We start from the raw sequence: 27,474 nt of genomic DNA, 5'->3' as shown, positions 1-27,474 counted from the left end.
TTACATTTATTATTCCACCAGCTCATCTCCGAGATGTCCGACGTCGTTGCGGCATGTTTGCTTGATTTGACCGACCTTTCCGTAGGAATGAAGTACGAAGGAGAGATCGAGGACGAGGATTTGTTGAGCCGCCAGCTGGGAATCGACCGAAATATACAAATGGGCCCATTTCAAGATCTAGAAAGCAACCTGCGAAAGGCTGTCGCCGATGCCGACGCAGACGCGATCCGAGCATTGGTTCGGTACTCGGACTCCCTGTCTCAAGCTCGTGAGGCGAGGTCGCACGTTACGCGCGTTCTGTGGAAGGCGGTCATCGACGCTCCTCCAGATCTTGCTGACCTTATACTCGCGTCCACTGCGGGACCTTTCGATTTCCTGTTCGTTGACGATATCAACGGCCGAACGTGCTTGCATGAAGTGGCCATCGTAGGTGTTCTGCGCTTGGTTGAACTGTGCTTGGAGAATGGTGTAGACCGCCACAAGACCGACGTTTATGGACGATCCGCGTTGCATTATGCAGCCATGTATGGCCACGACATGGTCTGCAAACGACTTATCGAGGTCGGTCTATCCGCAGAGTTAGTTGACGTGGACTCGTGCACAGCCCTCGTATACGCAACGTTGGGAGGTTGGGTCGATTGCCTCCGCGTATTGCTCGAAGATGGCCAAGTTTCTGTACGGACGGCAACTCCAAGCACCGACCTCATACCGCTGTTGCTGGCCGCGATATCGGGGCACGTGGACGTAGTCATTCTCTTGTTGCAGCACGGTGCACCAAGCGTACCAAACACGAATGGAGAATACCCTATACATTTGGCTGCACAAGAGGGCCACGCGGAAATATGCCGGATCCTTGCGCGTCAGGACGGTTGGGATATCCCAGATAAGTACAGTGAGTGGACTCCGCTCTTCCACGCCGCCAGGTTCGGACGCGATGCGTGCCTCAAGGTCCTGATTGAAAACGGCTGTCGCATCGACCGCTTCGATGAGAATGGCAATTCGGCTTTGTACTACGCCGCTTGGTATGGTCACCAGTCCTGCGTAGCGCTGCTTCTCGACGCAGCCACAAAACTGGCACCGGGGCATATCCCACTGACGCAGAAATCTCCTCGGTCAGACACGCAGCGATCTGCAAGTGCGGAGTCTGACATCGACATGATTCCTTCCCTGTCTCTCCCTCCGCCTATGATGCCGTACCGCGTGTATGGTCACAACTATTTGGATAAAATCGCATTGGTCCAAGTGACTATCGGGCATCTGACGTCGCAGTTTGGTACGGAATTGGCGCCGGCAGTTCGTCTCTACCCTCCACTGGCAGGTTTCTATTATGATGATCGACAATTTCATTCGTCATCGCTGTTGAGACTCGTAATGACCGCCACGCCTGCCATCGCGCCAGCCCCGTACACCATCGCGCTACCAATCAAGGATCAGAGAATCACCTTCTCTTTTCAGGTCCCTTCTCCAGATTCCCTGTCTATGGAGTTCTCGCTGTACCCCAACTTTGGTACCAAGACAATCGGCCGGGCGATTTGTTTACCGTCCTCCCTACGGAATATTGCAAACAGCCAACCGTTTCTCGTCCCAATCCTGGATCCACGCCTCCATGTGATAGGAGAGGTAAGGATATCTGTCAGGTACCTGACGAAAGGCTTCTGATGTCACAGCCAGGTTTCTTTCGAAGTCAATGTCATCACACCATTCAGCGGCGTAAAGCTAGAGATTGGCGGTGCTGTAGAAACGTACTGGAAGTCCTTGGCTGGCCCCGCACCTGCTTCAACGTCCAGGATCACCCCATCACGACCTCAGCCAGGTCGCGCCCCCGCCTCGGCAGTGAACTCGCCATCCATATCAACGACCGCCTTATCTGGAGGGCATTCGCTGACCCACTCATCAGTGACGGGTAGCTACGTCTTCATCACTGTACAGGTTACGCGGGATCTCCAGCCAGTTGTGTACTCTGAGTGGCTGCTTCCAGAAATCGGATACGAATTAGGTGTCGCGGATGTTACGTTGTCGCAATTCCAATCGCTCGCGCAGCGCCTTAATAGGGGACTCTTGCAAACTGGCGATCACCCGATGTCGCCTCTGGAGTGGCATCTGACAGTTTCGACTTCCATGACCTCGTTGGCAGACCTACTCAAGGCGAGTTGGTCATTATAATTACCAGACTCGTCAGGTTTGCTGACTGCACTTATCAACAGATGATACCCGCTAGTATTGGCATATGTCTGGAACTGGCGTATGCACCTATGAGGACCAGGGAGCGCCTCTCGCTCCGACGTCAACTTGAACTCAATGACGTGACAGACGCAATTTTGAGAACAGTTTATGGGACTTACTCATCTGAGGGATTCGCGAGCAGACGTGCGATTGTTTTCACGTCCTTCGCACCCGATGCTTGCGCCGCGCTTAATTGGAAACAACCGAATTGTAAGTAGGCAAAGTGGCTCGAAACGTGTATCCTCACCTGGCTCCAGATCCTGTCTTTTTCGCGTCCCAATGCGGCGAACGCAACCGCGCTACTCCGAGTTCGACTGCCCTTGCTGTTGACGATGCCCACGATTACCGGCTGTCAAACCTGGATTCCGCTGTGGAGTTTTCCAAAGCGAACAATCTCCTGGGCGTTCTCTTGGACGCAGGCTTATTGGTACGTCCGTCTTTGTGAGATGCAGGACACAATACGATGACTGACTATGATGCAGGAGCGCGTACCTTCCCTCATACAAGGCGTCAAGGATCAAGGCCTGCTCGTCGGGAGTTTCGGAACTCAACAGGAGTTGGCTCAGTTGCCAACGTCTTCCGGCACGGATCCTCATGGGATTGATGCGGCCCTGCAGGACGGTGTACTAGCGTACTTTGATTATTACAAGCGTAGTTGACAATGAGGAGGAGGACAGAAGCGGACATGGACAGCACTGAAATGCTGATAAAATCAATTTGATGCGCAGTCTTGATTTTTTTCCGTGATCAGCCTGCTATATGAGCGACGTATTTGCTTCGCCGACGCTCCTTCCCCCTCTCCCCACCGACATGATTTTACAGATTCTATTTCGGCAAGACGCAAAGCCTGGTCTGGGTGTCCCCGCTATGCGTACGACGATGTGCTAGGGCATGAGCATGATTTGTTATTGGTCAGTTGAAATTCTATACGTAACCGTTGCGCTTATTCAGAAACACAGGCGCATTCTCGCACATACGTTGAGGCCAGCGGTGAATACTGCGAACACCCAGTGGGCTATATATACTGATGGTGTTCAACAATGATCGTTACGGGTTGCTATGTCTCCCAGGGAGATCATGACTTTCGATCGATCTTCCAAGCGGGGCTTGAGAGACTTGCGTGCCGTTTAATATTTATGGCTGCACGTTCACTGAGTCTTGGTGGCATCGTGTCGTACGTGAACAAAAGTCACAAACAAATGCGCATATGCAGTGAGAATCACCACAGGCGTGATGGGAATTACGATAATTACGAATACCTTTATGAGAATGCTCTATTCGCACCGTCTAATCAGGTGGACGCTCGATACAACGCTGCATATTGGCCATCCCTCCTAAGAAGCTCTTCATGGGTGCCGAACTCGGTGATGGTCTACAGGAAAGTAATCAGCCTCTGCTTCGACATGGGAAAAGGTGACAAGTGCGTGCGTACCCCATGCTCCATCATGGCGATCTTGTCCGCACGACGAGCCGTGGAAAGGCGATGAGTGATGAAGATCACGGTTTTAGTCCGTTTCCCGTCGGACGAGTGGGTAACCTTGTCGATGCTATCGAATATACGGTTCTGTGCATGGGCGTCCAGAGATGAAGTCTGCAGCCTTGGTCAGAACTCGCGTAAATGACAGGCATTTCTGTGTGCGTACCGCCTCGTCGAAGACGATGAGCTCGACTTCAGGTCGTTGAGCTCTCATGAATGCCCTGGAGAGAGCAATCCTCTGCCACTGTGCACTCGATGAGCATCTTGCAATACCGAGTAAGTGGGCTCATCATACCTCGCCACCAGATAATCCATGCTGTGGGAAGCTGCGAGAATTGTTCACGCAACTGTCTCTGGCCATGAACGAATTTGCTTCATCGCTGATCACATCCAGCTTCGTCTTGAGACCCTGAGGCAGCGAATACACGATCTGTGTCGCGCAGCCCAAACGGATGGCACTCTCAATGGCTGCACGGTTGCGCTTCTCATCAATAAATCCGACCGCGATGTTTTCCTGCGCCGAAGCATTGAATTTGGAGAAATCCTGGAACACGGCGGTGCAGTGTGTGTGATAGTCGTCCGGGTCGTACTTCCTGATGTCTACCCTGTTAACAAGCAGCTGGCCGCTGTCGAAGTCGACGATCCGTAGCAAGACTTTCGCCAGCGTCGATTTGCCTAAAATCGAAGAACTGCGTAAGCAATTGAGGGTTCGCATAGAGCCAATCGAGCTTACCAGATCCGTTGTATCCGACGATAGCAAGGGTCTCTCCCGCTCGTATGGTTAGGTTTACGCCATTCAAGACTGGATGTATGCACCCCGGATAAGTGTACGAAAGGTTTCTGCCTATTATCAGTCGCACAGCTAGATTGAGGCACGAGAGCGGACCTACTTCACTTGTAGCTCCATGCCTTTGCAGGAGCATTCATAATTCATTCTTTGGCTTGCCGTCGGTCTCAGATGAGCTTTGACGGTCGTCGCGGCCCAATATGCACTCATCAAGAAGATCGCTTGGTACGCCATCCTCAGGGAATGGATCAGTGCCGCAATTGTGAGAAAAAGAGCTTGCACCGAATTTCGATACAGCGTAAAAGTCCCAAGGGAAGCCGGTGATGTCTTCACAAGTAACATAAGCAGCATCTGAGGAGGGTATTATATTAGCACTTGTGAAAGACATCACACGCATTTTGCAGACATTCTGTACAGCTGCTGAGAGGTCCGAGATGCCGACTCGGGAAAGCAGTTGTGAAGTAAATTCTGCGCTTTGCTTGGACTGCGACCGCTCTGCTTTGAGCAGTGCCATCCGCGCTTGAGCCCAACCTCGTAATATCCATGATCCGAGACCAAAGAAGACGACCTCTTGACGAAGCGCATCGCTATAAGCTAGCGCACGCATCTTCTCTTGCTTGGCTAGTAGCCGAAGCTCGTGTGGGTCATCCAAGTCCTCAAACATCGTGCGACCTGTTGCTAACCACGGGAATAAGGAAGGAACCGCCGACGCCAGAACACAGGTTATGAGGACGGCATCACTCATGTTGCTGCGCGTCAAAGACGATAAGATGAAGAGATGGGATACGAGCTCCGAGATGAGCGTCAGGATACGCGTGATGTCGAACATCGAGAAGAGCCCGAAGCTGGACATGCTACCGAACGAGCGCACGAAGAAATCAGACTCTTGTAGGAGATCACGAACGACTGGATCCGCCAGTGTCGGAACGTCCAATCGGAGGCGCGTTTCGATCTGTTTGTGTTCCAGAAGAAATTGTATTGAACTTTGTACAAGCTCCTCATTTGCAGTACTTTCAGAATACATGGTGAGTTCGCTCATCAACGATCGAGAATGAGAAGGCCGTACGCGAATGAATCAAGCACGGTCTCAAATCCAATTCGGATGAGTTCGAAGAGAATGCTGCTCAGCAAGTGGCTCAAGGTGTACTCTCCCGAGGTCATGAAAGACTGGAACTAAGGGAACAAGCAGTGATGGTATGGCGTGGTACTCCAGGAGAGGTTACGTCGACTTACCTCGTTTATGATCGATGCCTGCGAATACCCTTTGAATGCAGGGAGGACTCCGCGTAGTAATTGAACAATGATCATTAGAAGAAACCTCCAAGGGTGCAACACCCAGATTAGCGCAAATGTATCATATCCGCACAACTTGACAATCTGGTAGGCAAGCTTGATTTGATGAGCAGACAGAGGCCGATGAGCGCCTGGTGGAAGAAAGGCATCAGAGCCAGCAAGTGGCGTCCGGGATGCTAACCAAGCTCGGTAGAACGCTTCACTCGGATCGTGATATTCCGATTTCACGTGGTGAGTGCGCTCTTCGGTGCGGGGAGCACACTGAGCAGCCTGGGGAAAGCATAGCTCTGGAGGTAAATATCGCCATGAGTGGAAACGGAGCCTCAGAGTCATGGTGCGGGACCGACGGATGAGCAGGGCAGACCATACGTGCGAAGAGAGTATATGAGCGTTCGAGGATGCTGTGGATGGTTCATCTCACGTCAGAGGTCTTTTTGTTACGGCTGTTCCGTAAGATGCGATGCTGCGACAGTGACGGCGGGCAGGAATCAACTTAAGGGAAGGATGTACCGAGAAAGATTGGGCGCGACGAACAGCATGGGCTCCAAACAATTATGACGGTCGGGAATGAGCGAGATTGCGAGGCGGTGCGTCGACTGTGCATGTTTAAAGATGGGCGACGCTCGCAGTTTCGCGCGGTTTAGTCGGCCGTCTTAATTTTCCTTTCATATCTCCTCATCAGGCGGACAAAGAGGCGGAATGAATCCATTCTACTTTCCTTTCTCAGTATGTCTCATTCCACCACGTGGCCTGCCATCGCTACTTGCTCTCCCCCACCACTGTGTGCGAAATAGCACTTAATTTTTTCACACTGCGTGCTCACTCCCGTTGCCGCCATGTCCACGCCTGTCGACGTCTTGAGTCATGGCGATCGCTTGTCCGAGAGTCTGCAAAAGCTCGAGCTCAGCGCACAGGCTCGAGCCGACTCAGCTGATCCGCATGTCGCAGGCGAGACTTCAGCACGCGGCGGGAGTAGCGACCTGCCGTCGCCTGGCCTATTAGGGAGACCCGTAGGGTCTCCTTACGTGCGGGACGGTTACGGGTTTCGACCCGCCTCCGGGAACTCGACGCCTCTGCATACCTCGATCTCGGGCGTCGAAGCAGGCAGCCCACTCCCTGATCCAAACGGTTTGGGGTGGCCAGGTACAAGAACTAGCGCTTTTTTTGGTGCCCATGTCTCATTTTGCATTTAGCCAAGTCTACCGTGGCCAGATTGAATGCTACTGCAGCCGAGAAGGCAGAGCGTGAGCAGAAGCTCGCAGGGGCTGTCCGGACGATCCTCGAATGCATCGGCGAAGATCCCGACCGAGAGGGTCTTCTCCGCACACCCGAACGCTATGCGCAGGCCCTCATGTGGATGACCCGCGGATATGAGGAACGTTTGGCAGGTACAGCATATCTTGCGTTACGAGATTATCGCAAACTGAATATATGCACCACACAGACGTTATTAACGACGCCGTGTTCGCTGAGGACCATGACGAAATGGTTATTGTCCGTGACATTGACATCTCCAGCCTATGCGAGCATCACCTCGTTCCCTTCATGGGTAAAGTGAGTCGCGGATCGCTCTGCGAGGTTTTCATATCTGATAATGCAACCGCTGGCTTCTCATAGATTGCGATAGCATATATCCCCAACCATCTCGTGCTTGGCCTGTCCAAGTTGGCACGCATCGCTGAGACCTTTAGCCGTCGCCTGCAGGTACAAGAGCGCCTCACGAAACAAATTGCAATCGCCGTGCAGGAAGCCATTAAGCCGCGTGGTGTTGCAGTCGTGATGGAAGCAACGTAAGTAGTTCATATATTCTGCCTTAGATTACTTTTCTCAAAACGTGGCAGACATCTTTGCATGACCATGCGGGGAGTCCAAAAGCCCGGCTCCATGACTGTCACTTCCTGTATGCTGGGGTGCTTCCGGACGCAGCAAAAAACCCGAGAAGAGTTCCTGACTTTGATTAAGGGCCGTTAATAACCCCCAAATGTCCCCCTTCCCTTACATCGATTCAACTCGCAAGCGATTCAACTCACGACCACAGCATAGCTACCCCAATTCAACATTGCATCTATCCTTATACCATCCGGGAAAATCTGCAGTCCATATATCAGCTCAACATTACTATACTATACCGATACAGATTGTAGACAATAATATAACGCTACAAGAATGATCCAATGCGCGTTGACTTGGTGCATGACCGTGTAATGGACTTAGCCATTGCGATTCGTGCGACTTTGGTTTGCTTGTGGATCGATCGGCAGCAACTTCCTCGCCACGCCATGAGAAGGGGCGAGAGTATATCGGTTACGGATGATGCGGGGGCGCTTTGGAGGCTGAGCAGCCTGTTCACTGGCTGTCAACGCTGTATCATCGGCTTCTTTATCCCGTTCTGCAGACACGTAAGCCTTCTGTGACCGAATTGGCCTCAGGATACTTACCTGACAAAGTCCGTTTTCGACTACCCTCCCGTTCGTCCTCCCGAGCAGAAGTATCTGGTCTGTGATCACCGCTGATGGAGTCAGCTCGATATGCTGACGCTGTCTGAGGAGGACGAGGGGCCTCCTTGTCACTGATGCGGGATCGTAAGCTTGCAGTAGGTCCGTGAACAGTTTCCTGTGATGACGAGCCGCTCAGTCCCGCAGCAGGTCCACTCGGAGGCACCGTTGCGTCTCTCCCCGTCTTCCAATCTCGGTCGCGCGCAGCCGTGGAGTCAGATCGGCCGAGCCATCCGCCTTCGCCAGCCATGGCTCGTGGTGCAGATGGTGTTGTAGGAGGCAACGACTTTGCTGACGCTGGTCCTTCAGGGACACGCTTGTCACCAACCTAGAGGAACAATACAATTAGATCATGGCAAGAACATTCATGTGAGAGCATTATAGTACCTTCGTATCAACCCAGAGACCTTTGCCTTCGGTTTCACTCTGCTCACGCTCCTTCCGTCGTCGCTCGGATTCTCGACCTCTGTCACGGCCATCCTTCTCCGTCGAACGACGACCCCTCTCCTCATGGTGACTCTCCTTGCGAGACGCCCGCTTAGAGGGCCGATCAGGCTGTGGTCTATAAGCTGTGATTGTATTACCAGGTGAAAAAACGTACCTCATCGTCGGTTGCCCGTCTTCTCTTGCCCAACCCTTCCTCTCCATGCTGAATCTCCCGATGTCTTGATAGATCAGGCCTTGTGGGGAGGCCACGTTCGTCTACGGAGGGCACAGTTGGCGCAGAAGCCATGGCGCCACGGTTCGCGATGTCGCGCTCCTTTCTGCCGTCCCGATCGCGGTCCTTTTCGTCCCTGCGATGTCTATCCCTGTCCCTGTCCCTGTCTCTATCGCGGTCACGTTCACGATCCCTCTCACGCTCACCCCTCTCCCGACCTCTTTCCCTCTCGCGCTCACGATCCTTGTCTCTTTCCCGCTCTCTTTCTCTGTCTCTATCACGGATCCTCTCCCTCTCGCCGTGTCTATCGCGACCCCTCTCTCTATCACGATCCAGCTCCTTCTCAGACTCACGTCCTCCTCTCGAGCCGCGCTCTTCACGTGCGTGTGCCTGACGAGACATTTCGCGAGCATCCTGACGCCCCTCGCGCTCTCGCTTCTCATCGAGGTCACGCGCAGAACGACGACCACCGCTTGCGCGACTGTCCGAACTCGCATTCCTGGTTCCTGGACGACTAGAGGGGGACGGAGAGCGTCGGCGAGAAGACGGAGAAGGGGTTGCGTGCGCAATAGACAGGCCAGCCCGTTCTTCGGCCTTCTCCGCACGGGTCTGTTTGGCAGTTTCTCTGAGCTCCTGAGCTGAGACGGTTTGGCTCGGAATGGTAGGAGGCGGCATGATTTGTGACGACTCTGTCCGACCAGCTTTCTGTTCATCCGTTCCGTTTAGTCTCGGTGATTGAGGAATCTCCTTTGCGATGTTAGGTCGGCCATTGATATCCGGAGAGGGCGCCGTTGGTCTCGGCGGTTGCGCAGGCGCCGATGCACCTTGATGAGAGACAGAACCCTGGACTGCCTCACTCGGAGGATGAGTCGCGCCGACTGCGCCCTCCGGATTCACCGAAGCCAGTCTAGGTGCGCGCGGTATGGGTTTCGCGGGTGCGTGAATCCCTTCCACTCGCGAGGGCGTACTATCGACGTTCATAGCATCTGATCGCACGGCATTCCTGGGGACTTGCTCATTTTGAACGTTGTCAGAGATTCTTTGCTCAGTTCTTATCCTCTTGACGACTTCCGGCCTCGGAATGCTGTCATATGTAGGTATGAGCTTGTAATAATGCTGCGAAACCGACGGCCATACCTTTCTATAGCCGCTTTTGCAGAACTTGACGTGGAACGATCAATTTTCATATGAGAAGCCCCGTTCGTCGCCGCTATATGAGCACGAGGAGCAGAGGGAGTAGTTCCAGTAGGAACAGCCTGCTTCGAGCGCGCTTCCCTTGGAGAAGTAGTAAGACTAGAAGCCGGTGGAGGAGAGGCTGCATGCGCATGTTCAGAACCGTTAACAGGCGCTTTCGTTCCCGCAGCAGACGGGGCAGGCTGAAAAGACGATAAGGATAAATTCATAGCGCATGCACGTGAACATACCTTAGTCTGAGGCTTCGTTGCAATCCATATATGCTCCCTCTTCTTCAAGCTTGCTGTATACCTGCGCATGCATCGTCAATAATTTATCCAGATGCATGAAATGAAGGACGCTAACGCTCTGCCCAAGATCTTCAGATCCCCACGAGTCTCCTTGTCCAGGAATCGTTCCATGGCCATGTGAAGGTTTCCGCCTGCCCACTCATAAACTGCAGCAACAGGGAAGACCGGAAGAATCTCCTTTAACACGATGATAGCGTTGTAGACGTGCATGAACTCCCCGGTCTCGATGCAATCCAATAGGCACTGATGAAGTGTTCAGTCAAAAGCAACAGTACATGAACGAGAACTGACCTTGCAGAGCTTTCGATGCCACTTACGCACGATCGTCTTGAAGTCTTGCCAAGTAATGAGGTCTTCGGCAGCAATCACACTTTTCTGCGACCAGCGCAGCTGCAGGCCTGGGAGGTATTGACCGTCTTTCGTACGATTCTGGTTGAGAAACGTTTTCTCGTCTTGGAACCATTGCCAGATATCTGTAAGAATACCAAGCAGAAAACGACCTGCAAGAAATTCTTTGAGAAACGAAAAGCTCGTCAGCTCATGTGCACCGTACCGTAATTCCGTGCCTCGTATTCGCTGCACGAGAAGACAACTACTTTGATATGATCACCGAGGATCTATATATTTCTGCTTAGCGCGAGCTCGACCAACTGCAAATTGAACTGTACCTTATCATAGCACATTAAGGTTGAGAAACCGGGCGTTCCCTGTAGATGCATTGCCTTGATGAACCTCGCGCAGAAGTCCGCATCCATTGGGGACAAGAGAGAGCGGGGTTGTAAGCAATGTTCTATGAAAGATGATGCTAAAACAGCAGCTTTGGGATCTGTATCGCCATATCTTCAGATGAATCGCGACAATTTTGATGTCCAATCACTCACTGTGAGCAAACCAATGCTGTTTTTCACGGGCAAGGCGTTTGACGGTGAACTCTCGCACCGCGATTTGATTGCTCAACTCCTTCGTTAATGCTTCCGCGGTGACCTCAAAAACGTTCTTCTCTTCTTTCTTGTTATTCTTTGTGACGATTGCGACGGTCCGCAGTCTTGCTCTGTCCCCCGATCGCTCGTGTTGGCGCTGCAGAGCCCTTACGTTCGCATATTCCTCGTCGTATCTTGCACGAGGAGGCGCGAGGTCGTACATTGACAACTGCCAGAAAGAGAGGTAGAATGCAGGGCTTACAGAGGGAAGGTGAGTCAATATCATTTTTCAACATCTGGATATACGTTACGCACCCTATGACTTCTGCAGCATTACCGGGCGCTACCCGTTTCACGTCGTCGAAAAGTGAATACAATTCTGTCAGCCAAGGGTGCTGAAATAACCGTAAGCACCTAAAATGATCGCGAAAATGGACATAAATGCAAACCTCAGGTGACGGATTTGGCGTTTTGCTACCGCTTTCGGGTGAATCCATAGTTACGTCTACGACGGATGATTCTTGCGCTGAAGCCTTCGCATCCGAGGTAGGTTCACCGTTTGTAGAGACTTCGCCTATACTGGGTGATGCAACCCGTGATGTCGACACTGGGTCACGCTTGGCGGTCAAAGCAGCTTTCAATCGCTTCTCTGCTTCCTCGCTAGCCAACCTTTCCTTTTCCTCTTCGGCCTCCTTCATTTTGGTGACAGCTGACTGATTACAGATTATACAAGTCAGAGAGATGGCGATGAGCTCTCCAGAAGCGGCTCACCAGAATTCGATCATTCAAGATGGGTCGAATGATCTGCATACAAATCGGAGCGCAGATCCCGTACTTCTCGTTCAAGTCAACCAGCGGTGGTACGACGTCTTCCGCGTACACCTTCATGGTAATCTCGTTCGGTGTCACGATGGAAGGCGTTGTAAGGAAATCAAGATATTGCAGCAGCACACCGTGCGTCTGCATGCCACTTCAGCGATTAAGGAAGGACCATTGTAGAACACCGACGGACCGTATCAAAAAGACTCGCAAGAGACTTAAGATGGGCAGTTTGCGCCTTGTATACGCACGCTTGCCGTTGTTGTGCGACCTGTATGAGTAATGGTCGTGCGAGCGAGGAGTACACCGTCAACGCCTTGCCAAGCCGGTCGGGTCCTTTTAATCCAGCATCTCCGGCATCTAGACGTATACCGCGAGAGCTGGACGCCACCGCTTCTATGCGAAGAGTGGGACCTCCAGCCATGGCCGCGATCTGTGCATCGGACAGGCTAGGTAGTGGCTCAATGCCGGCCATCTTCCAGATAAGTTCTCGTAACACGATGATCTCCGTGCTCTGCCCATTGTGGAGCTGATGGACAATATATTTGAGCAAAGGGGTAAGGTCGGCACCATAGCGTCGGAACATCATCCCAGTAAAGGCAGCAAGATCTACGCAGCATCAGACGGCGTTTTCAGACAAAATAAAATTACTCACTTTGCAGCCAATCTGACGTGTTCACACCGTCATCCTTGACCCGCTCCTTGTTCGGGTTCGCCATAGCATCGAGTACGATGAACACGAGGACGTCAAAGCCCATGATAGTCACGAAGTTCAGCGCTTGAATCACGACAGCAGCCAGGTTGTCATATGCCATGATCTGGTTCACCGCGTTTATAAACAGAATACACGGGTCTGAGTGAGCAAGCTTCGCAACCGATCCAGATAATGAGTCCACTGTGTTCAGGGAGAGGCGTCGCAGAAGGCCCTTTGATTCCCGGTCGGCTTGTACTCGCCGAACACGCAACTCGGGGTGGGATTGGTACATACTCGCTTTCCACTCCCCGTACAACTGCCAACGGATGGTGTTTTCGAACTGGCGAAGAATACCCCAAACCTCCACAGTGCAAACAGCATTACCTCGTATGAGAGTCAACGCTGGTAGCAGATACCGACGTAGAACTTTGAACCAAAACTGTCGCGCGGGATGATCAGGATCTGGGTTCTTCGTCTCGGAATCATGGGGTACCTAAAGAGACGATCGATAAACTCCCTACACTTGATGCCATGAGATACGTACTGCTTGTGTCAAGTGAACTCTTCCACAACGAAGGAACTTCGTTAGATACATAGGGTCACGCGAAATATGCAATCCCACAAATCGCATGAGAGGTTCAACAACGTCGATGAGATCGTCCACTGTGGAGCATAGTGGAACGCGCTCTATCCACTCCGGATAGAAGAAGACGAAGTCGACAGAGCTGGTGCTAGGGGGTGTCGGGGCCCACAAAGTGAGCTGAGGATGACGCTCAGGTGAGCGTGCCGCTCCAGTGGGACCATATCGTTGACGAGGTATCATGAAACTCGGTCGATCCTCCTTCACAGTCGTCGTGGATTCGTACAACGGCGATATCGAATGCTTCAGCACCAGAATCAGCAAGTCCGCAACCTGAGGGAAGACATCGACTATCCAAGGGAATTTCGACAGAATCGCGACGGCGGGCCGGAGCGCGCCAACCGCGAGTAGACCGTTCAGCAGACCGAGCTTTTGATTCGGCGTTTGCTGCAGTTCAGGTAGTTTGCTCGATTCTTTTGTAGGAGCGGACTTCTTCGGAACAGTCCCGGAAGACTCGAGAGGTGCAGCCATTGCGAGCTGACTGACTTTTGCGGCAGAGATGCGCTCTGTAACCTCGTCCAGATATGCCTTATGTACAGCAGGCATATCATCATCCGTCGGAGTGATCTAGTGCGGCCATTAGGAAAAACATATGAGATTTGCGGACTGTCTCACATGTGGATAGAGCTCTTCCAGGGTTATGTAACCCTCTCTAATTAATATGGCCGCCATCAGATACAAACTGTGCGGTGTCGACTCGGCCACTTCAGGACGCTTTAAACACATAAGCATCGAATGCATTGATCGTAGTTAGCCTCGTACCTGATAATGGCTAAACTTGAACCCCAACACTTGCGCCAGGACTCGAGAATCTGATCCTTCACTGCTCAAAGATGACAATGCATCCACAACAGGTGCGTTGGACATCCGCTCTGCCATCACAAGCACTTCGTCCAAGGATTTTCCCCGAAAACGTGCTGGGTCTGGCTCGACGGCCATTTCATCCTTGTCCATGGGCTCCTGCTCCTGCTGAGTTCTATGAGACCATGGAGAAGCGGACAGGAAAGCCAGGAAGAAACTGTGATGTGTTGCCAGATGTGTTGAGAACACATCAAGAATGACATCTAATGCACGATTGGGGTCAAGGTCGAAGTACCCAATGAGCCCTAAAACCCGTTCCCATGCTGGTCGTGCACGCGCTTCAATGGCAGCTTGAGACTCCGTCGGATATCCTGTAACAGATGAGTGCGAGGGGCCTAGACAGCCCGTGATCTCCGTAACAAGTTTGCTGTACCCCTCCGATTGTTCTCGCAGCAGATTGAATTTATTCTGCTTATAGCTAAAGAGTGGTCAGAGACGCGCACGTGCGAATCGGAACCCGCACTCACAATAGACCGGTCCTCGTACGAATCTCCTTCTTGTCGAAAGCAGCCTTGTCTGGTATCAGGCCCGCAATTGCTATAAGCTTCACGTCCAACCTCTCTCTGCAGGCATCCGCATCTAGGACACCGATAGACTGACGGTGATGACAGAACCATTGATACCGACTCCGAAAGAACAGGGAAGGTTACTCACAAGCAAATGCCTAACTGTGCTCGCCAATGTTTCCCTGTCTGATTCCGCAATCTGCCTCGACCGCAGTGCTTTGGTAATCGCGTCTTTATCCAACTCTGCATTGCTGGGATCCTGCTGGGCAGGAGTTAAAATCGCCTTGGCATCCAACAGAATCTCCTCCAGCTCCGTGTCGATTGACCAAATGACGTCCACAAGCAGTTGGCCAAAGATTACAACGTTGGAGGACTTGGTGTTGCCCATTGATGTTGACGGAAGGCTCTCCAAGACTGACTGTACGAAGGGAATGAATTTGTCGACGCTGAGTCCACTGCTTGGCATCCAGTTTACTAGTGTGGATGTAATCAGGGCATGATAGACAGTTGATAGAATATCACTGTAATCCGGGTCGGACGGATTTGAATGCGGGACAGCTACGATCTGACGACTGTCATGGGATAAGCAAATCAAACATGCAATGTCGTTCGCCGAGTACTAACCATTGGGAGGATCCTCCGTCATACCACTTCGCAAGGCACTTCTGGACTTTCTCAACAATATCCATGATGGACCAAGTAGTGGGATTGACGTTGAACACAAGTCGTGGTGGCGAGAGCGTGGCGCGCACGCCAGATGTGGCCGCCTGCTAGGACGGTAGATGCTTGAAAACTCGCCGAGTAAGCTGTGAAGTCCGTAGGTGTGAGGAAGCCCGGGCTTTGAATGTTTGGGCAGTGCGAGGAGGCGGAGTAAACAAAGCTGCAGCTCCGAGGACGCCTTGTTACCTCTTGCTCTGTGACTTCCCATTTAGTGGTGATTGCGTCACGTCACACTTCGTTGTGGCCAGCCGGCGCTAAGCGAGCACTTGGACACTCTCACCACAGCGGAGCCTTTTAGATCCAAGATTCACTTCGGCCGTAGCTACCAAAATGTGCGCAATGATTTGCCCGCCTTTCTCGCCAGCTCACGGCGGTTCCGACAAATTTCACGACCGTTGACCGCTGAGCCGAAGATGTTACGTTGCCCGATTTCCAGCTACCTCATCACGGGCCATGAGCAGTGCTAGGTTGGGCTCTTTCAACTGGCGCACACGTCTCAGTGTGGCCTAAGATATTCAAATCGGGCACATACGGTGTTGATGCGGTTGAAGGCAGCAGTATACTGGCGCTCTCTGCAGTACATGCTCTGTCGTTTCTCCTCTGTACACTTCTCTAATTCATAAGAAATGGCTCTCTCGTGAGGCTTTACTCGATATCATTCGACCAGCCTTGCTCTATGTCACATAGCGGTCTACCTGTCAAACTCCCACATTGACTGCCTTGTTCCTTCTTGACGGGTAAATGCACATATGTGCGCCACCCAGCAGCAGGACAGCGCTGCACGGGCTTCACTTGGAGTCCTTCCGCATAGTATCATTGAATACGTGATAAGACTGGATCATCAGCGAGTTTGGACACTCCGAACGTTCGACTTCGGATAACCCATTGCACTTGCATCGGTTCGAATGTTGCTCTGCATCTTCTGAGATTCACCCTGCCAAATTTTGTGGCCAGTTAGCATGTTGCTTTAGCATAGTGCCATAGTCGGCACAGTCAGCGCGCATAATCAATTGGATCGGCTTCTTCCGGCGCCAACAAGACGCCTCGAAACTCAGATCAAGTCCCCACTTTTTATACGGGGACCAGCGTACCCAACTTGCGTCCTGGTCATATCCGTAGGCACATTCGATGCGACTGTAGCCCTGACTCCTAGGCCTTGTCCGCGGCCGGATCGTTTTCAAGCACTATGCTTTTCATGTTCTCTTTGTCTCTGTTCGGCTCTCTCGTGCTCTGCTGTCTGTTCTTCCCATCACTGTGGGCAACAATCACGGGCGGGGAGGAGTTGCTGGATGCGCATGAGACTGGGATTGCCTTGGTCGCCTCTCGTACGTCATGTCGACTGCTTGAGCTCTTTCCATTGCGGACTGCGGGTTTTACAGGTACTCCATTCCGCGAGACCGGTCCACCGGCATGTATGGCTAAGTTGATCATGATGAGACATAAGGTGAACATATGTGCGCTTGAAGAGGTGTTTCATTGTCTCAAGCTCCAGTAGATCAACCAGGACAAGACACGGCGACGTTGCAGTCGCTCCCGTCAAGCATCATATACATACCCTATCTCTCCTTCCCGTCCGGCACGCGACTCTCCTTGGATACGGTTTGGGAGAATACGTGGAAAGCAGAACTACTAATGCGTCTATTGTTCACCTTGTCCCGCATACCGAGGTTCCACTATACCCAGAATTAGAGTACTATTGACTTAGGAGGTTCTGAAGGATTAATGTCTGATCGCACGACGCGTCTGGTGAAAGTTCGTGACTGCTCTCAGCTTGGGTATGCTTGCTGGTTATTTATGATATGGATTCAATTTACAAGAGTTGCGGTAACTAGAACACTGAGAATCTATCACGGATGTTTCTTCGTCGCGAAGCCCGACAAACAGAATGCAGTGCACATGCTACAAAACGAATTACCATAGTGCGTAGCTTCATCACAGAGTGAAGTCCAAGGTACACGGCTAGGTACAGTACATCGTGCCCAACGTAAGCTATAGAAGAAATCCAGAAGTTGCAAGTTCGTATGCATTCTACAATTGCTCAATCTCTGAACCGCGCACGTCTGCTGGTCGAGACGGCCGAGAGAGCGCTCGCTTTCGGTGCCCTTGTGGCGCTGCCTTCACCTGATTTTGCGCGTTGCCCACGGCCATGGCCCCTTACGGATCCGCTGCCTGCAGCGCGCTTGCCAGGTCCTGTCACAGCCGATGCCCGCGTCGCACGCACTGTGCTGACTGTACGCGACTCGCCTTTGGCCCAGCCCTGCAAGCGATTGAGTTGCTCCTCGTCGATCTCACTTGGATGTCTCGGCTAGTCATGCGGAGTTGTCAGCAGACGATTTCGTGTATTGAGCAAAACACACCTTCATCAGTGTGGCTTCCCAGTCAGCGTTTTGTTGGGGAGGAACAGGCTTGGACGTCGTGGTGACTTCTTTCACCTGGATTGCTGCCTCATCATCCTCATCAATATCACGCTCCATCCAGGCTACATCATGAGGGTCAAAGACCTCCATAGGCTTCACGCAAAATCAGGAAGACGGAGCATCCATATCAGAACGAAGCATACCTCCGCTTCTTGAGCAGCCTCGCGCAATTTATGGCGCAGCTCCGACACAGTTATAACCGATTGCTTAGTCTGGGCCTCAGGGTCCGTCTCCTGCGATCCAACCAATGTCTCCTCATCTTGTTCTTCTTGCAGATGCTCGAAATCATCATCATCAATGTTATCTGCATTATACGCATCATAGAACGCGCGTGTGGATGGATCGTTGGCTAGCAGGCAGCATCAATCGCTTGCTGTTTGGACATGTTCGTTGCAAAAGAAGCTCACATAGCTGATCAAGACTGTCATGGTCGATCTTACGTTTCTTGATCATCTTCCTTCGTCTGGCCCTGGCGTCCTCTTCATCCTCGTCTGACTCGCTATCCTCAAAGCCGACGCCGCGATCGCGTCGCTTAACTCTCAGTTTGCCCTCAGCGGCATCTCTGTGCAGCTTCTCTAGGGCTTGGTCGTCTTCTTGTTGATGCTCTCTGTGGTCATCCATCATGAGCAGTGAGCAACGTTGCTCGTGAAATGAGGCATGCTTCATACCTGACTTTCTCCAATACAGCTTCTTCAGCAAGCATCTTCTCATCCATAGCTCTGTCATCGACCAGTTCAGCGAGTGTCTGATTCTGGTTCTCGTCCTCGTCGTCCTCGTCCTCGTCCTCCTTCCGCCCACCGAAGCCCATCAATGCATCGTCGTCGGATTCCTCGGCCTCTCCTTCGATAAAGTCTGATTTCACTAGCGTCTTTTTCACTTTCTCCGTCTTCCTCTGTGCACCACGAGATGCAAGCTTCATCAAGTCAAATGCATTCCTGGTTTTGCTAGGCTTGCTCGAGGACGAGTTCAGATCTTGACTGTCTTCTCGTTGAAATGGAGATATTTCTCGTCTGAACAGACGTCGTCTGGGCAGCTCGTCAACGCCATCCATCTCAACGTCCGCATCTATAGCGACGAGAGGTTGTCTGATAGGCGGTGGCGGTTGCGGAAGCATTGCATCTCGTGCGAATGGAGATGACGCCGCGAGTAATGACGGTGACAGAAGAGGAGATGATGTGGGGATCTTTCCATTGGAGACAGTCTGCGTAAGGAATCTGCGAACTCACAGCTTAGCATCCGGGTGCTTATGATCACGAGGTCGACTCACCCATGCTCGTTCACATACAACTGGGGTTCCACCCCGATCTTGCTACCGAAGCTCTCAGCTAGGAAGCCTTGTTCCTTCTCAAAAATGTCGCCGGCCTTTCTCAAGAGGCTCCGATTGACATCCAGCGTCGGTTCAAGTCCAGCGTCAAGGGTCAGCGAGAAGCGCTGGGTAGGCTTGGCTTGCCTCAACTGAGCAAGTCCGTTATTGTCCTGTAGAGATTCGTAAGTATAGGAATTTATGATCGACATCAATAGAATCACCGTGGCTTGAGAATGGAACTGGGATAATCCTTCTTTCTTCAGTTGTTTGGAATCCATTGATACGGATCCATTGCGCGATGCCTCAGGTTCGAAGAACTCGGATAGATCAGTCGTGAGCATCGCAGGTGGTGCCAGCGAACTGGTACTCAGTGGTGATGGCTCCTTGTCCTCGCGTTCGTGGTCGACAAGACTGGGGGAAGAAGGCAGGGCATGTTCGGAAGAACGATCCGGACCGAACAACAATTTTCGGCCTCGCCCTCGCGGCTGGGTTGAGAGAGCGAACGAATCATCAAAGTCGTCATCTTCCCTGGACAACTCTTTCAGCGGTGGTCGTCGCTCATCTGCTGGACTAGTCCTCGCCGACAAATCGTGGTCCACGGTCGCGCTCGGGAGGGGCGACCTGTCTCGAGCTACCAAGCCGAAAGAACTTCTAAGGTGACTCACGGCGACTCGCAGGCCCATGGACGACTGCGTGTGCACCACAGTGTTCTCCTTGTCTTCCCCTCTGTCATACATCATCCGTTCATCGTTCTCCTTATCCGTGCCACTTTCCATGGGGTCCTCGAAGGACGATATGGAGGATCGATGGTGCAATGCAGCGAGCGAGCGAGAAGACGATGGCCAAAATAAGCCATCGGCAGCAAGCGGTTCTCTATTGCGCAACGAAGGGGAGCTGGTAGCCTCATCCTCGTCATCCGACTGGACGATTGTGATCGTTCGTCGGGGCCGCGTTGCTTTATGAGAATACAGATCGGCTTCTTCATCATTATCGCTAGCTGCATCTTCGGCTGAGTCTATTCCGCGGTCATAAGGGATGGAGACCTGAGTCTCGGCATCAGAGAACCGGCCATTCTCGTCCTGAACGTTGCCTTCGGGGTGATCGCTCTGCTCCTGCTCTGGCGCATAGTCTTCATCATCTTCCTCATCTTCGCCATTATCTTTTTCTGTGTCGTCCTGACCAACTCTTTGTCCCGCTAACAGGCCTTTCGAGACCAAGGAAAGAACAGCATCCTTCACGCTAGCGCCGTCTTCACTGTCGTCACGTTTGACCTTGATCTTCCCTCCTCTGCTGATCCATTCCTCCTCTTTCACTTTGACCAATTCTTCCGCTTGTTTGCCCGCTTTCTGCAATAGCATCTTGTTCAATTGATCCTTGGACAGGTGAGTTGCATTAGATTCTTTCATCTCTTTGTCCAGTCTCGCGAAAGCGGGAGCGGTAGAGGCCTTCAACAACCGCAGCTCTCCTTCACCACGGGGCCGTGATGTATGCGCTTGCGCTCGAAGACGTTGAATGGACCTAGACAACGCGGATTGTCTATGCTTTCCCGTCGAGCTTATCACCTCCAAATCACTCGCATCCGAATCCTCTTGTCTCGTGCGCTCCATGTATTGTCGTTTCAGCTGGGCGAGCCGCTTTTTCCGTTCGCTTTCTTCTCGCTTCTTTGTATCCTCCTCGACGGGCGCGCTGACCGTGGGCAGCTCGCTGTCGCTAGAGTCGTGCCAATCCTGAATGTCTGCTCTGACTGAGGAGAGACCAAGTAAGGTTGTTGGTATGAACCCCGTGCTAGGTTCTCGCTCGTTCGGATTGACTGAGGCCGCTGCGTCTGACGGAGACGCAGATGCTGGCGAATGGGCACCAGACTTCAGAGCAGGCGAAGAGAACGGCTGTATGGGATCGGATGGTGGGACTTGCTGCGATCGCTGATCTTGAGCAGGGCGGACACTTCGCCTGTTCCACCGGTGTGGCATATGATATCGTTAGTTTGACGTCACGTTTACATATGAGACGTCTGACTTACCCTATCTTCTCCCATAGTTGCGTCAGGCCAAGCTGTTTCGCTTGTGCGCGGGGAATTGACACCGCCCGATCCGCTATAATTCGAGCAGTTGCCTTGTGTGTCTCTTCACACTGTTTCTTTGTAGGTGCCTGTGGACTGATTAGCATCACTAGCGACAAACATGGGTATTAAATGTCTGACCTTGACGCGTCTCTCTCCTCCGTTCGCATGTTGCTTCTTGCGTCGAGCTTTCCTCATATCTAGCTCGATGTACGCCTCAGGAAGTTCATCGTCTGAGGAAGACTCTTCTACAGTCCCTTGTTTTCCCTTCTTGATAGAGGATTCTCCAAAGGAATCAACCGAATCGTTAGTGAGAGACAAGGATGTAGATTCGACCGAAGAGAGAGCCTTTTCGAAGCCGCTTGTTTCATCGTCTGAACCATCTACAGCTTTCGTGGACCGCCCCAGCCGAGATATTACAGCGGATGAGGAAGGCGACGTGGCGCGATTGTCAGCACTTGAGGTCATATCTGAGGGCGTGCCTTCCTCCTCGGCCGACTCATGACCCTGTATGGGCCCATCCGGAATCTGTGCGCGTTCCGCCACCTGCTTCAGTGTTGGAGCTCTCGAAACGCCACGATCCGCATCTGCATTTTTCCCTGTTGCCTCGTTTGTGGACGCGTCGTTCTTCAAATAGACATAGTCTATATCCTTCAAGGCCTTCCTCCACGAAAATTGAAACCCAGTCCGAGAGGATGGTGCGACATTACATGTGTCGCTGTCCGTCTCGTCATCGATAGGTGTGGTAGAGAAGTTGAACGCGTCCCGTCCGTCAGAACCATGGGAGATTCCGTTGTCCTTCCCCGGAAGTTCCATTCCGTAAGATGAGACGCGTGATGATACCTCCATGGAGGCGGTGGACGTGGATGCCTCTCTGTCCGAGAGAGTCTCTCTGCGACGACCATAGGTGACACGCGCACGCTTGACAGTCGCCGAATCAGAGGGGGAAGAGGCTTCATGGGGCGCCGCCGCAGTATGCGAGCTTAGATCCATGATGAAGGTGAGGAGCTTACTGCTGAAGGAGGCCTGTGACGGCTCACGACGCTGGTGGCACGCAGCTCAACCGGGAACGCGTTTTGTCCCAGGTTACGTCACACAGTGACGCAGCGCGTTTTAGGTAGTCACCAGCCACGTGACTATTTAAGGGCGAGACCCGGTGGCAGAGGTCCTGCATCGCCGGTTCAGGAAAACTGCACAGTTTCAACCAGCCACCGACTGCCACCAACGAGATCCGCGTATTGTCCCTCACTTCCAGTGTACGGCAGCAACGGCCTTAAAGACAACAAGATGAGGTTCGTCATAGATCGTCCCGCCCGTATGTCTGGTGCTGACGTTCTTTCACAGTCACCGCAAGGTGCGTGCAGTGCATCAAATCGGATATTTGGGTTCTGATTTTCAGAATAGTACGAAGCCCCTCGCCATGGTTCCCTTGGGTTCCTCCCCCGAAAGCGTGCTGCCCGCCACAGGGGCAAGGTCAAGGCGTTCCCGAAGGTACGACACTCGTCATGTACAGCGACCTCAAGGTATTGAGTTTTATTGTAACAGGATGACCCCAAGAAGCCAGTTCACTTGACCGCTATCATGGGCTACAAGGCTGGAATGACACACGTTGTGCGCGATCTTGACCGTCCGGGGTCCAGTATGTCCTTTTGGCAAATGGAATGCAGAGCTATGACGCTAATGGTCTGAATAGAGATGCACAAGAGGGAGATTGTGGAGCCGGTTACCATCGTGGAGACTCCACCCATGGTGGTTGTGGGTGTCGTCGGGTATGTCGAGACACCTCGTGGCCTTCGCTCCCTCACCACCGTCTGGGCTTCACACCTTTCCGACGAGCTCAAGCGTCGCTTCTACAAGAACTGGTACCGCTCGAAGAAGAAGGCATTCACGCGGTATGCGAAAAAGCATGCCGAGGACGGTGGAAAGTCCATCGCCCGTGAGCTCGAGCGCATTCGCAAATACTGCACGGTCGTTCGTGTTCTTGCGCATACCCAGATACGCAAGACTGGTCTCAGCCAGAAGAAGGCGCACCTAATGGAGATCCAGGTGAATGGTGGTTCCGTTGCAGACAAGGTCGAGTTCGCGCATGGCTTGTTTGAGAAACCGGTGGAGGTCGGCACAGTCTTCGAGCAGGACGAGGTCATCGATGTGATTGCGGTCACGAAGGGTCATGGATTCGAGGGTGTCACCCACAGGTGGGGTACCAAGAAGCTGCCGCGTAAGACGCACAAGGGTCTGCGCAAGGTCGCGTGCATTGGTGCATGGCATCCTTCGAAGGTCATGTTCTCGGTGGCCCGTGCTGGCCAAAGTAAGTCCATTGTGCACATCAGACGTTTAGTGCGTGTCTTGAGCGACAAAAATAGATGGTTATCACCACCGTACCGAACTCAACAAGAAGATTTATCGCATCGGTACCGGTGCTGATGAGGCCAACGCGTCGACGGAACACGATGTCACGAAGAAGGCCATCACGCCGATGGGAGGCTTCCCTCACTACGGTATTGTGAAGAACGACTATTTGATGCTGAAGGGCTCCATTCCTGGTACGAAGAAGCGTGTTATTACCATCAGGAAGTCGCTTATGGTACACACTTCTCGCCGGGACCTCGAGAAGGTGCAGCTCAAGTTCATCGACACTTCGTCGAAGTTTGGTGTAAGTGACGCTCATCCTACCCCGGTCTACACGATCCTCATACCGTCTTTCATAGCACGGTGCATTCCAAACGTTCGAAGAAAAGGCTGCGTTCATGGGGCTGGTCAAGGCCGCCGTATGATCCGTTGCACCGCGCTGTTTCACTGCTTGTTAGGTCCTCTGTCGCACCGCATTTATATACTATGCTGTATACTGTCAATTTCATGTCGTTTCGCATCCTGCATCTGGAAAAAATTGTTTTCGCCGTCAGACGAGAGATTACTGAGGTCAAATAATGCCGAATGAAAGGGGAATGCTCTATCGAAATTGTTATTGAACAGGCTCGTGGCGTGCGCGCGCGCTAGTGACAGTTACGGACTGACTTTTTCCGGCTGTCGCTGTATCGCTGCGAAGTTCGAACGCTCGCTTCCACTTACATATTCGCGCACGAACGAGGACGGCTGTGTTGTGGTGAAAAAGTTGCGGTGGTGAGACCAAGTCTTTGCTGCTGCGCGTGCTGGTCGGGTCGCGGTAGGCTCGGTTTGATGTATTCAATCTAGACGGCGTCCAGATCCTGAATTTTCTTCTTCGTCCAGGATGACTTGCATAGCTTATTGATGCTGAGAGTGTCCTCTCTGGGCCTCAAACGTTGTCATGCCACGCCGCGGTACCATTCAACGCGGCCGTGTCGGTCAGTTGCCGTCGCGCCTTCCAGGAAATCGGACAACGAGTGCCTCCCCAACGACTCAATTGATGGGAAGGATACCAAGAGGAACGATGTCCTGCGTGAATCTAAACCCGTTCACGGCAACGCCACGTCCTCGACCGTCCTCACGCGCACCGTCATTCCACCTCTAGAGTGGCCGCAAAGGAAACCGTTTGTGTCTCGACGGGCGAGGACGACGTTCTTTGCCAATAAAGACGCGTTCTTTTCGACTCCACCTTCACCCCCGAGCATTGCCGCATGGGATGATAATGTAGAGCCGCCTGCTCACATTAGTGCACATTCTGGGAGAGTCAATTTGGATGCATCGCCAGCGCTGTCGTCGGCGCAGGGGTCGGACAAAGATTTGGAAAGGATCATGGCGACCACGTCATCTGGTGAAGAAGCTTGGGCAGCATACCAGAAGCTGTTAGCTTCTCCTCATCGGACTTCTCCCATCCCCTATGCCTTGTTGCACCGGCTGGCTCGAATTTTGGCCTCCTCGCGCACGCGCACGCGCCCGCTGTTCTTACGGCTCCTGTCTGTGCTCTCGACACTGCACACCTCGGGTGGCACCGTGCAGCTTTGGGATTGGAACGCTCTCATAGACTGCGCTGGCAAGGGATGGCGGAAAACACGGCTCGAAGATTTACAAGCCGCACTGGATGTTTACAGGGACATGATTGCTCAAAATGCACCTGGTGCGACATTCAGCGGTCAGCATAGAAGACCTCCTTCTCCCTCCCCCTCCCCTGGTCCCAACATCAATCGTCCGGCCATTAAACCGGACACGGTTACTCTCACTACTCTTGTGAACATTGCCGGGCGCACGTTGGACCAGTCCAGTCTCCGCTATGCGCTCAAACTTTTCGAGTCATCCGGTCTTACCCGAAATCGAATAACCTATTTGGCTCTCGTTAGATACTTTACGCGCAAGAACGACCTAGTCGGCGTACGAGATACCCTTCACAACATGAGAGGAGACGGCTTCGAGCTCGATATAGACGGACTCAACGCTTGCATATGGGCTTTTGCTCGGAACGGTCACATGAACCTTGCAGGCCTGGTATATCGCATCATCAGGCATCACCATCTACCCGAGGACGAGACCGAATACAACAGCATTGACGCTGCAAAACAACAGCTTGCACGGATGGAAGGTATTACAATCCCGGATGATGTCAAATCTGACGCCATCACGTTCTATACACTCATCCAGTGTTACGCGTATCACGGTGACCTCGTTCAATCGCTTGAGGTCTTCAGAGACATGATGCTGTTGAATGAAAAATACAACTTCTCGAATGACAGCCACAAGCCGAATCCTGCCTTCGCAGAGGAGCCATCATCTACACTTCCTGCTTTCCGAGCCATCTTTCTCGGCTTCGCTCGTCATGGCGAGGCTCGAACATTGAAAGAAGATCAAACACTGTCACGCCATCTGAAGAGATCACAGTGGACGATGGCGAATTTAGATGCACTTTTCGATTCTTTCCTCACGTTAACTCATGAATCGAAGCCGAGCGAGAGGACTATCTATTGGATTCTTGTGGCCTTCAAGAGGCTGAGCGGACGTGACAAACCGAAGCTACAACGTGTTTGGCAGAAGCTCGAAGATAAGTTTGGAGGCGGATGGGGTGGACGATTGGAACGTTTCAGGAAGAGGATCCACGATGAATGACTATTAGGATAAGCCCGATGTAGTACAGCAAGAAACAGATTCGTGCAATCTCCAGAAGTGGTATGTCTGCATCTACGCAACGTACATTACACTTCGCCGCCGTTCTCTACGCGCCACTGCATAAAGTCCTCCCAGCTGACGGTACACTTGCGACTCTGATACCGGCGAAGCTTCAAACTACGGCGGATATCCTCGGTGATGCGACCACTCCATCCTGCTTTGCGAATGGCACTATCAATGGTCTCAATCTTGTCCCAGCCTTGTTCAAGGGCTATTTGAGGCAAATAAGTGGCGGAAAAGCTATGTTTCAAGCTGTTGCGAGTGGGAAGGGATGAAGAGGATGAGAACGGCGATGGGTCAGATGAAGGAGAGGGTGATGCCGCAGGCAGTAAGGACGGATGAGGGAACGTAACGTAGACTCCATGAATCCCAACTGTCCAGTCAATGTATGACGACGCGTCTTCGAAGTCAGTGAGCAGCGAAATACTGTAGAAGATGCCTATCAGAGTGGCGCAAACAAAATTGCGAGCGTTGAGCTCACTGGCATTCAAGGCTCTCTAACTCCCGCTCCTCAATCTTCCTGAATCTCGTGTCCTGGAATGCACTAATCAGTGCATATTCCGCCAATCCGTCTCTCAGGGATATCGGCTCGAACGTCCCGATACATCCCCGCAATCGTGGGGCGCGTCCAGGACGTGAAGACCTTGTGTTCCACGTTACGAACAATGGGCTGAAGCGGATCAGCGTGAATAGCAGGAGGCGCACTCATCACATACTATTTCTCGTCCGAGAACTTGACGGCTAGCGGCTTGTGCGACGTGAGCGCACAGAATAAGGCGTCGAAGCTCCTGAAACAATGCTCTCGCGTGCAGATATTGTCATCGTCGCACAATGCCTGAGCGCCAGGATTGGGAGGGACGAGAGCCATCGACAGGACGGAGGTCTGAGAGGCAGAGAGATGGGAATTCCCAGCCTCTTAGAGAGAGTTGCGCATGAATGATTCGGGCGGTTCGAAGTACTGCCATTTCGAGGTGCAATATCAGCTGTGGCACCGAATCATATAGCGACTTCGGTTTGGATCCTGACCAAGGCTAAGCTA

General features: G+C 52.4%; 9 protein-coding genes across 9 annotated transcripts; 5 read left to right on the top strand and 4 right to left on the bottom strand.

Moving 5' to 3' along the window:
• Positions 1-653: 653 nt before the first annotated feature.
• On the top strand, positions 654-2,247 carry LAESUDRAFT_16251 (uncharacterized protein). The gene is made up of 3 exons (XM_040901408.1): positions 654-892; positions 949-1,620; positions 1,672-2,247. Exons 1-3 carry the CDS (start codon positions 794-796, stop codon positions 2,161-2,163), a joined length of 1,263 nt encoding a protein of 420 aa, XP_040770298.1. The 5' UTR covers positions 654-793; the 3' UTR covers positions 2,164-2,247.
• A 1,117-nt stretch (positions 2,248-3,364) lies between these two features.
• Positions 3,365-6,360, bottom strand: LAESUDRAFT_719097 (P-loop containing nucleoside triphosphate hydrolase protein). The gene is made up of 9 exons (XM_040907564.1): positions 5,721-6,360; positions 5,554-5,660; positions 4,894-5,497; positions 4,591-4,838; positions 4,434-4,540; positions 3,996-4,375; positions 3,867-3,944; positions 3,656-3,814; positions 3,365-3,595 (listed from the first exon to the last, which is right to left on the bottom strand). Exons 1-9 carry the CDS (start codon positions 6,111-6,113, stop codon positions 3,515-3,517), a joined length of 2,157 nt encoding a protein of 718 aa, XP_040770297.1. The 5' UTR covers positions 6,114-6,360; the 3' UTR covers positions 3,365-3,514.
• A 256-nt stretch (positions 6,361-6,616) lies between these two features.
• Positions 6,617-7,751, top strand: LAESUDRAFT_638915 (GTP cyclohydrolase I; the record flags this gene model as incomplete). Its single annotated transcript, XM_040903504.1, has 5 exons — positions 6,617-6,923; positions 6,974-7,168; positions 7,225-7,334; positions 7,398-7,570; positions 7,622-7,751. 5 exons carry the CDS (start codon positions 6,617-6,619, stop codon positions 7,749-7,751), a joined length of 915 nt encoding a protein of 304 aa, XP_040770296.1.
• Positions 7,752-7,990: 239 nt separating this feature from the next.
• Positions 7,991-15,546, bottom strand: LAESUDRAFT_640574 (uncharacterized protein; the record flags this gene model as incomplete). The annotated part of the gene is made up of 22 exons (XM_040903608.1): positions 7,991-8,169; positions 8,219-8,603; positions 8,663-8,844; positions 8,873-9,811; positions 9,902-10,037; positions 10,187-10,418; positions 10,473-10,660; positions 10,709-10,917; positions 10,971-11,034; positions 11,086-11,243; positions 11,299-11,594; positions 11,653-11,732; positions 11,787-12,050; positions 12,109-12,297; positions 12,350-12,765; positions 12,812-13,343; positions 13,395-14,057; positions 14,106-14,204; positions 14,253-14,769; positions 14,819-14,946; positions 15,006-15,429; positions 15,482-15,546. 22 exons carry the CDS (start codon positions 15,544-15,546, stop codon positions 7,991-7,993), a joined length of 6,345 nt encoding a protein of 2,114 aa, XP_040770295.1.
• A 1,106-nt stretch (positions 15,547-16,652) lies between these two features.
• Positions 16,653-17,453, top strand: LAESUDRAFT_719093 (uncharacterized protein). The gene is made up of 3 exons (XM_040907563.1): positions 16,653-16,902; positions 16,957-17,021; positions 17,073-17,453. Exons 1-3 carry the CDS (start codon positions 16,764-16,766, stop codon positions 17,208-17,210), a joined length of 342 nt encoding a protein of 113 aa, XP_040770294.1. The 5' UTR covers positions 16,653-16,763; the 3' UTR covers positions 17,211-17,453.
• Positions 17,373-22,413, bottom strand: LAESUDRAFT_719092 (uncharacterized protein). Its single transcript, XM_040907562.1, has 9 exons — positions 21,501-22,413; positions 21,321-21,448; positions 19,522-21,250; positions 19,262-19,470; positions 18,663-19,208; positions 18,402-18,601; positions 18,138-18,343; positions 17,935-18,087; positions 17,373-17,882 (listed from the first exon to the last, which is right to left on the bottom strand). The coding sequence occupies exons 1-9, from the start codon at positions 22,350-22,352 to the stop codon at positions 17,616-17,618; spliced, it is 4,290 nt and encodes a 1,429-aa protein (XP_040770293.1). The 5' UTR covers positions 22,353-22,413; the 3' UTR covers positions 17,373-17,615.
• A 221-nt stretch (positions 22,414-22,634) lies between these two features.
• On the top strand, positions 22,635-24,260 carry LAESUDRAFT_689614 (60S ribosomal protein L3). The gene is made up of 7 exons (XM_040906029.1): positions 22,635-22,651; positions 22,704-22,713; positions 22,764-22,850; positions 22,905-22,998; positions 23,053-23,667; positions 23,723-24,012; positions 24,068-24,260. Exons 1-7 carry the CDS (start codon positions 22,647-22,649, stop codon positions 24,131-24,133), a joined length of 1,167 nt encoding a protein of 388 aa, XP_040770292.1. The 5' UTR covers positions 22,635-22,646; the 3' UTR covers positions 24,134-24,260.
• A 207-nt stretch (positions 24,261-24,467) lies between these two features.
• Positions 24,468-26,375, top strand: LAESUDRAFT_808323 (uncharacterized protein; the record flags this gene model as incomplete). Its single annotated transcript, XM_040914055.1, has 2 exons — positions 24,468-24,522; positions 24,588-26,375. Exon 2 carries the CDS (start codon positions 24,609-24,611, stop codon positions 26,373-26,375), a length of 1,767 nt encoding a protein of 588 aa, XP_040770291.1. The 5' UTR covers positions 24,468-24,522; positions 24,588-24,608.
• On the bottom strand, positions 26,103-27,459 carry LAESUDRAFT_668735 (uncharacterized protein). The gene is made up of 3 exons (XM_040905384.1): positions 27,152-27,459; positions 26,917-27,105; positions 26,103-26,861 (listed from the first exon to the last, which is right to left on the bottom strand). The coding sequence occupies exons 1-3, from the start codon at positions 27,301-27,303 to the stop codon at positions 26,462-26,464; spliced, it is 741 nt and encodes a 246-aa protein (XP_040770290.1). The 5' UTR covers positions 27,304-27,459; the 3' UTR covers positions 26,103-26,461.
• Between the last annotated feature and the right edge of the window lie 15 nt (positions 27,460-27,474).

The sequence above is a fragment of the Laetiporus sulphureus genome (assembly GCF_001632365.1).
Source record: "Laetiporus sulphureus 93-53 unplaced genomic scaffold LAESUscaffold_1, whole genome shotgun sequence".
Taxonomy (NCBI): domain Eukaryota; kingdom Fungi; phylum Basidiomycota; class Agaricomycetes; order Polyporales; family Laetiporaceae; genus Laetiporus; species Laetiporus sulphureus.
This window is presented reverse-complemented; position numbering and strand designations above follow the sequence as displayed.

Coding starts and splice junctions, on each gene's coding strand:
- LAESUDRAFT_16251 (XM_040901408.1), top strand. CDS start 794: ATGGAGAATACCCTATACATTTGGCTGCACAAGAGGGCCACGCGGAAA. Junction 893..948: donor GGATATCCCAGATAAGTACA/GTGAGTGGACTC, acceptor GCGTGCCTCAAG/GTCCTGATTGAAAACGGCTG. Junction 1,621..1,671: donor GCCTCCATGTGATAGGAGAG/GTAAGGATATCT, acceptor TGTCACAGCCAG/GTTTCTTTCGAAGTCAATGT.
- LAESUDRAFT_719097 (XM_040907564.1), bottom strand. CDS start 6,113: ATGACTCTGAGGCTCCGTTTCCACTCATGGCGATATTTACCTCCAGAG. Junction 3,815..3,866: donor TCATCGTCTTCGACGAGGCG/GTACGCACACAG, acceptor CCAAGGCTGCAG/ACTTCATCTCTGGACGCCCA. Junction 3,596..3,655: donor TCGCCATGATGGAGCATGGG/GTACGCACGCAC, acceptor ACTTTCCTGTAG/ACCATCACCGAGTTCGGCAC.
- LAESUDRAFT_719093 (XM_040907563.1), top strand. CDS start 16,764: ATGCTTTTCATGTTCTCTTTGTCTCTGTTCGGCTCTCTCGTGCTCTGC. Junction 16,903..16,956: donor GATTGCCTTGGTCGCCTCTC/GTACGTCATGTC, acceptor CGGGTTTTACAG/GTACTCCATTCCGCGAGACC. Junction 17,022..17,072: donor TGATCATGATGAGACATAAG/GTGAACATATGT, acceptor AAGCTCCAGTAG/ATCAACCAGGACAAGACACG.
- LAESUDRAFT_719092 (XM_040907562.1), bottom strand. CDS start 22,352: ATGGATCTAAGCTCGCATACTGCGGCGGCGCCCCATGAAGCCTCTTCC. Junction 21,449..21,500: donor GAGGAGAGAGACGCGTCAAG/GTCAGACATTTA, acceptor ATCAGTCCACAG/GCACCTACAAAGAAACAGTG. Junction 17,883..17,934: donor GGGAAGCCACACTGATGAAG/GTGTGTTTTGCT, acceptor CCGCATGACTAG/CCGAGACATCCAAGTGAGAT.
- LAESUDRAFT_689614 (XM_040906029.1), top strand. Junction 22,851..22,904: donor AGGTCAAGGCGTTCCCGAAG/GTACGACACTCG, acceptor TTATTGTAACAG/GATGACCCCAAGAAGCCAGT. Junction 22,999..23,052: donor TCTTGACCGTCCGGGGTCCA/GTATGTCCTTTT, acceptor TGGTCTGAATAG/AGATGCACAAGAGGGAGATT.
- LAESUDRAFT_668735 (XM_040905384.1), bottom strand. CDS start 27,303: ATGGCTCTCGTCCCTCCCAATCCTGGCGCTCAGGCATTGTGCGACGAT. Junction 27,106..27,151: donor AAGTTCTCGGACGAGAAATA/GTATGTGATGAG, acceptor GATCCGCTTCAG/CCCATTGTTCGTAACGTGGA. Junction 26,862..26,916: donor TTAGAGAGCCTTGAATGCCA/GTGAGCTCAACG, acceptor CATCTTCTACAG/TATTTCGCTGCTCACTGACT.